A 7,500-nucleotide genomic window follows, 5' to 3' on the forward strand; every position below is an offset into this window, starting at 1 on the left:
TGTTAGTTTTGATGTAAAATATAATTTTTAGATATTATTTATTTATTTAAAATGGATTCGCGTTCGGAAATACATGGGAGTGAATGCAGCTGACGGCTAACTATGGCTCATTCACCTCCATGTATTTCCAAACGCGAAAACAACGGCAGTGAAAAACAATCAGTCTGGTAATGATGAGTTTGTAACCCCGATAGTGTATTCAGCCTGTTAATTTGACTGTTTTTACAGTGAACTTTTAACATTGAAGTCAACGGGAACTTCCGCATCCGCACCCCCAATTACGTCAGACTGACCAACATGGCTGCCAGGTGAATAAGGCGAATAGTCACTCAGAGCAGCCAGGCTGAGGGATATGTAGGGTAACCTACACCTCAAGACTGGGGCGGGGGTTCTGTTAGCTTATTGAACTGTTAACATTACCCTTTAGAGGTCTTTCACAAAGGTCACGGATATCTACCTCACGAAGGGCTCTCTCCTCTCAAGGCCGACCTCCGCGTGAGCGCACGGACCAGCATGCACCGCGGTATGGAGCTCCTTGCTCACGGCCCTCACACTAGGAATATGATGAGGAGGTGCAGGGATATAGATATACAGTATCTTTTTTTTTTTTCTTTTTTTTTAACTTAAATTTTTATTGATAGTTTTTCAATGTACATATACTCATGGATTCACAATAATGAGAACATTTGTGAATTCACAAAAACAACAACAAAAAATAATTTCTTTCCTTTATATGCATTAATCATTATTTTGACCACCTTGTTCTGCTCTATAGACTTTTTATTTCCTTATCATAATAATCTCTCACCTGTATGAACCTATAATAGTCTCCTCCTCCCAAACCAAATCTGTCAAAACTTTATATATCCCCTTTTTCCATGATTGAGCAACTGCCGTGATGCCACACCTCTCCCACCTCTTAAAGATAGAGAACATCTTTGAAGAACCCTGTGATGAGGGTGAGGGTGAGAGGGGGGGGGTTGGAGGGGGGGGGGGGACAGGACGGGGAGCGGAGGGGGCGGAGCCTCAGGCAGCATCGCGCCAGTGACGGCCAGTTTCCCCGACGGCATCTGAAATGAATCTCCTGGTGATGAATGGCGGTACTTTCTAGAAATGTGTTCATGCTGAGTCCAGAAGACTCGGGCCCCGGGCCGTTTGAGAGGCTGGTCACTTTTAGACGTCCAGTTCATCACCGCCAGGTCCTCCTTTGCCTGTTTAGACTGTTGCGTTTATGTCCCGAGTCTATTATTTTAAACGATTCATATTTTAAAAGCCGATAAGCAGATCCTTATGTGTCGATGCGGATAGTTCAAAGGCCCCAGGATGGCATGTAGAGCCGTACCTCGCCGCTGAGGGAGGAAAGTGACAAAGAACACGTTGGTTTGATTACGCCGGGTCCCGTCCCCCCCTCTTTAAAAGCCCCCTTAAAAACTCAGCAAAGTCATCAAAGGAGCGGCCTTCTCTTAATAGACGCGGGATCAAAGGCATTCCTGCCATTCTGCTCTTAATAAGAGTCTTATTATATCGCTGGCTGACGGGCAAAATGTCTGCATCTGCACAGTGTTATTTGTTTTATGGGATGCCTTTCCGCATAGAGGGGAGGGAGAGAAAGAGAGAGAGGGACAAGGAGAGAGAGAGGGCGGGGACAGCGAGAGAGAGAGAGAGAGAGAGAGAGAGAGAGAGAGAGAGAGAGAGAGAGCTCCATTGCTCCTGCTGTTACTAAGTCCGGTGGAGATGCGCGGAGGTCTCTGTGTATTTAGGCTGTAGGGAAGTACGTTTCTATGGTAACGCCACTGCCACAGACCCCGCCGTCGTCCGCCTGCACTCGCACGACGCTGAAATTGGATCTCGCGTCCGGCGCTGTGAATCTGTATCCATTTGGTCTAGACGTAGGCTGGCGAATGACACATTGATGATGAAACTAGCCTTTGTGTACGATGTTAGACCTTATTGCAGCGCTCGGAGGGCCGTCATCCATCTGAGCGTAACCGTGTTTGTGTGACGGCCTGGGTGGTGTTCGGGCGGAGCGGTGTGGAGAGGTGGCGCCTCCAGAGTGGTGCTCAAACGATGCCGCTGCCTTTCAACTGGTCATTACTTTACTATTACTGGTACTGATGAGCCCTGCCCATCTGTGTCGCACTCCTCTTCCTCCTCCTCTCCCTCCTCCTCCTCTCCTCCAACTCTTCTCCTCCTCCTCTCCCTCCTCCTCCTCCTCTCCCCTCCTTCTACCGTCCTCTTCTCCTCTTCCTCTCCCTCCTCCCCTCATCCTCCTCCTCTCCTCCTCCTCCTCTCCCCTCCTTCTACCGTCCTCTCCTCCTCCCTCTCCTCCTCCTCTCTCCTCCTCCTACTCTCTCCTCCTCCTCTCTCCTCCTCCTCACCCACTCAGATCTGCAGCGCTGAGATGAGGATCAAAGGCTGCGTTCCAGCCCAGACTCCAGGTGTGAAGCAGCCCTGGATCCCCCCCCAACACACACACACACACACACACACACACACACACACACACACGCACACACACACACACACACACACACACACACCTCCCACCTCCGTCCAGACCTCCCTCAGCGCAAGGCTGACAGCCTACACCCCCCCCCCCCCACCCCCTACTATCGGCTCCTGAGGATTTAGGAGACTAGGTCTTTAGCTCCAGACTGTGGTGTCGGTGGGGGTTCTGACCCAGGATGTCCGACAAGAACACCCGGTCCAATCCCAGCTCACCTGTCTGTGTGGTAGAACTCATAATTCTAACAGACAGGGGAAGCTGGAGCACAAAGACGTTTGATAAAGACACAACATTCGTGTGAGAGAGACCTACATTTGGAACTTGTAAAGGACATCCATGCGTCCCATCCTGACTAACATGTCCACGTCAGCGTACCGTCCGACTGTTTAAAACGGTTGATAGCTTGTGTGACGCCGAGCGGACGTGATCAAAGTCCAGAGTAAATAAAGTCTGACGTTGACGTACAACAGCGCGCCCCTGATGCAGACGGCGCGCCTGTCTCGTCCGATTACACACGGAGGAGGAGGAGGAGGAGGAGGAGGAGGAGGAGGAGGAGGAGGAGGAGGAGGTTGCTGTGATGCATCTTAGTCTAGTGGTCGTTCTCCCCCGCGCGCCCTCACATCGCCACCTCACAAATCATCCCCTCACGCACGCAAACGCCTCTTCACATCTCCCGCCCCCGCGCGCCCGTGTCAGCCCAGCTGCTGGCGGCGGTGGTGGTCCCCGAGACCGGAGCCACATCCGCGCACGGCAGCCAGCTAGGCACGGGATCAGAGAGACCCAATCATGGCTTTTATTTCAGACCCCGTGTCGCGCACATGTGCGGGATGTGCTTTTGGTATTGATCTTAGGGGAAAGTATGATCATGGGAAAATGGCTTTGTTTTGACTCATACTGTATAATGACAACGGAAGTGATAGCGTTTTAATTAGGCCGATGTTTTTCATCCGCAGTTTGGTGGAAGATGTGTATTTGAACTTTGTTCTCGGGATGTAACAGACAGGCTACGAGGACCCAATCGTGCAGGTTGACTCGGGGAGACGCAAGCGAATGACCACAAACACATTTGTTGGCAATTATACAGATCCTCTTAATTGACCAATCAGCTCGCTGCCCCCATTGATCCATGATCCAATCAGATGAACTGAGTTGTTAGTGTGCCCCCAATCAACATGCCTGAAGAACCAGGGGTCGTTTCACAAAGCTGGCTAATAAGACGGACTTATGCAATGAGTAAAACCTGGAAACTCTTCAAATCTGGAACATGGACTGAAGCTAAAAAAATAATATAATAATAAAAAAAAATCGCTCGGATCAGCGGCAGCCATCGTCATCCTGCACACAGCGGGGAAAGCAAGAAAGCCGACTACAATTCATCTCTTGTCGCGGGCGGGCGTGTGCACGAAACGAGCACGCGCGCCACAATTTCACGGGATCGCGCCCGCTCGCCGCTCCGCTCTTCAGATTGTCCGCGCCACCCAATTAATCGCCCGCCTCCCATTGGAAATGAATTACTATGCGCGAATATCGCTCCCCATCTGAAACGGCCTAGCCAGCGTTGTGGAACCGCCCCCAGGTTCCACTGTGGGTGATAGTTGACAGATTAGTTGTCTTTGCCTGTGGAACGACATGCCCCCCCCTCTCTAGGCCCCGCCCTGCCGTGTCAGGAGCTGGATCAAGCTAATATAGCGTGCTAAATGAGAATGTCAAGTGTTTGCCCAGGGCCTGATCTCACTGAACCTGGGGGGGGGGGTGGCGGAGAGAGGGAGTGGGGGGGGGGGGGGAGTCTTCTGGAGGGAGAGGGGGAGTGGGGGTCTTATGGATACTTGAGGAAAACACAAAAGACAGTAAGTGGATGTGGGAGGGGGCTCAGATATGGGACGTGGGGCTCAAAGCTACCTCACTGCTGCAGGGTGTCCATGACAGGCGGGGTAGATCGGTGGACTGCCTGACTAGAGCTACAGCTGACCTCATGCACCTTATCTACCCTGTGTTCTGCAATGGGTACAATTTCATTGATTCGTTCTTTTTCAGGCTTTTATCTGCCCTCGTCGCTCCTAACGCGCCGTATCTCTTCGCCTTGACATTCAATTGGCATAAAACAACCCGCCATGTTTGTTTCTTCAAACGCTAAAGAAGAAAAGCGTCGGGGATCTCGATTCCACGCCTCTCTTCCCTGTTCCGAATAAAGGCTGCCGTCGCCTCGCCCTGGATCTTCCCGTCACGGTGACTAACAGGAGATTACACCCCCCCTCTCCTCCCCGGCCCCCCCACGCCCCTCCCCCACACCCACCAAACCGGAGCCATCGTCAGTCACGAATGTGCCAGCGGTAAATGTCATCTCCTCGGTGACTGTATCCGGGCCAGACAGAGATGGCTGTGGGGCTGCAGGTTGAGAGCGCCAGGCTGGGGTCGGCGGGGTCGGAGGGTCCTCAGACCCACTGACCCGATACAGTCACCCTCCATCACCTCAGGGTGGACCCGGCCGACCAGAGAAGGGCTGCATTTCTAAAAGGTCTAATCGCCCGGCTGTGTGCTGTAGCCTATTTTTTTTTTAAAAAGCAGTTAAGTCGGTTCTCCTCAGATCTGTTCTCCTCAAATCCGTCCCACCCTCCTGTGTGTGTAAACACAGATTATGAAGCTGCAGAATTCATTTAATACCCAAACGGTGATAGATAATCGCGCCTTGGTGCAGGAACGTGCAGTGCATCATGGTCTAGCGGTGTAGCGAACAGATTGTGTTATGTTCTGTAGGCTACGTATGGAGATAGAACGCCAGTTAGATAAAGGTATTATCTGTGAGAGATTTAATAGATTTATCATCTGGGCTTCTTTATAATCGTATATCGGATTAGCGTCTGGGGGAGTTTTGGCAGGTTTTCACCATTTTGTATGAATAATCTGCCATACTCACAATGTGAGGCAGTTTTCTAGCTGTGGTGATTTGATTTGGAAAGGCTGTTGGCTCCAGAGGTAGAGCAGGTCGTCCAACGGTTCGATTCCCGGCTCCTGCTGTCCACATGTCGAAGTGTCCTTGAGCCAAGACACTGAACCCCAAGTTGTTCCCAGCGAGCAGGCTGGCACCTCGCATGGCAGCTGGTCGTCACTGGTGTGTGAATGTGTGTGTGAATGAGATTGTGATGACATTGTAAAGTGCTTTAAAAGCGCTATAAAAGTGCAGTCTATTGACCATTTGATTTTAGCTGCTGTTCTGCTGACCAGTCTGTCTTTCCCCTTTGCTGACCACCAGGCTCTTCAGTGGTCTGTTCTGGTCTGGGTCAGTACTGAGTCTGGTCTGGGTCTGGTCTGGGTCTGGTGTGGGTCTGGGTCTGGTGTGGCTCAGGACTGGGTTCTGATCTGGGTCAGGACTGAGTTCTGGTCTGGGTCAGGACTGGTTCTGGTCCTGGTCCAGAGGGCTGGAGCAGGTTACCCAGGCAACAGAAGTTCACAGATTGCAGGCGTGGAGACGGAGGATGGCGGCCACCTTAACGATGTCGGTCACCTTAACGATGTCGGTCACCTTAACGATCTGTCGTCTGGCCCCTGGCTCTGTTTCACTGAGTCAGGGAAACGCTCTGATTACACGATGCTGTAGCCAGCAGCGCTGACTAACTCCAGGCTTTCCTCCTGGCTGCTCCAAGTCCTTCACTCCGGAGATGAAATCACGGTTCTCTCTAGTCAATACAAGTCAGGAAAACACCTCGACTACTGCAGTATTTCAAATCCTATCAATTACCTAAGCGTTTGCTTGGATCTGACTGGAACTTTTGTGTCTGGAACTTTTTAAAAACAGACTATTTGTTTGAGCAATCGACCACAGATAGTAACTGAAATTATGTCAGAAGAAAGTAATTGAAATGATATCAAATAGCCTAGTATTTCGACCCAGGTCGGTTACTGACAGTGTCCCAAAGGAACTGTTCACATTATTATCATTCTCCTAATTTGACCTCAGCTGCTCCTGGAGTATGAGTAATGTCCACGTTGTCCAGAAGGGGGCGCCATCACTGAGGAATACAAACACTAACTCAGTCAAGCTCCAATGCAAACCTCTCCATCACCAACTGGGCTGGTGGGAGGGACCGCTCTCGTATAAATACCGGCAAATGTCCCTTCCTCGTATATACGGTTCCACTCCTCACACACACACACACACACACACACACACACACACAGGATACTGCGACGCATTTCTGTTCTCCTGCTGCTCAGCTGCATGCATATCTGCGTTCCCTGTTGGTGCGATATCGCGGACGGACCCTAAACTTAAATCAATGAAGGAGAGAAGACCTTGTCCAAAGTTATCTCTTCAATCCGGGATGGATCCCAGTCAGAGCATTAAATGCAAAATAGTAGTTGTGGGGGACAGTCAGTGCGGGAAGACGGCCTTGCTGCACGTTTTCGCAAAGGATTGCTTTCCAGAGGTGCGTTCATCACATGGCTTGAGAATGGAAGAAAACTTTAGTTATTTTAGCTTTCAAACCACTAAATGTGTCATGAATAATTTTTTTAATGATTGTGTTTAAGGTTTTAAGTAGAGCTATAATGATTACTGACAGTGTGTGAATATTAACATTGATTGTCTCATCATCATAGTAATAACAATACTACTACTACTAATAATAATAATATTTAATATGATTGAATTGATGAATGTTATTATTATTATTAGTAGTAGTAGTAGTAGTAGTAGCAGCAGTAGGTGTATTTGTCTACTGTATAGTCTACTGTATTCTATAATGATGATAAAAATCTTCTTTTCTCTTTTATCTCTAGAGTTACGTGCCAACAGTATTTGAAAACTACACTGCCAGTTTTGAAATCGACACGCAAAGGATTGAACTCAGTCTGTGGGACACATCAGGTAACCTGACGTACAGTACCTTTTTATCACTGTCTTTCTGACATGTAATGTGTGTCTGTCTGCATGCAGGCATGTCCAGACCTGTTGGTTGCTCTCACTGCTGAACTGTCGGTGACCCTTCATTCGGCCT

The 7,500-nt window shown here is 49.7% G+C and overlaps 1 protein-coding gene across 1 annotated transcript in view; it reads left to right on the top strand.

Annotated features, from left to right (window-relative positions):
- Positions 1-6,780: 6,780 nt before the first annotated feature.
- Positions 6,781-7,500, top strand: part of LOC311321457 (rho-related GTP-binding protein RhoE-like) — a gene marked incomplete at both ends in the record, with an annotated part of 10,455 nt that continues 9,735 nt past the window's right edge. The window contains 2 exons of the mRNA XM_084453439.1: positions 6,781-6,930; positions 7,283-7,370. Coding sequence (XP_084309565.1) covers positions 6,781-6,930; positions 7,283-7,370 — 238 coding nt within the window. The remainder of the gene's footprint in view (positions 6,931-7,282; positions 7,371-7,500) is intronic.

The sequence above is a fragment of the Borostomias antarcticus genome, assembly GCF_949987555.1.
Source record: "Borostomias antarcticus genome assembly, chromosome: 19".
NCBI lineage: Eukaryota > Metazoa > Chordata > Actinopteri > Stomiiformes > Stomiidae > Borostomias > Borostomias antarcticus.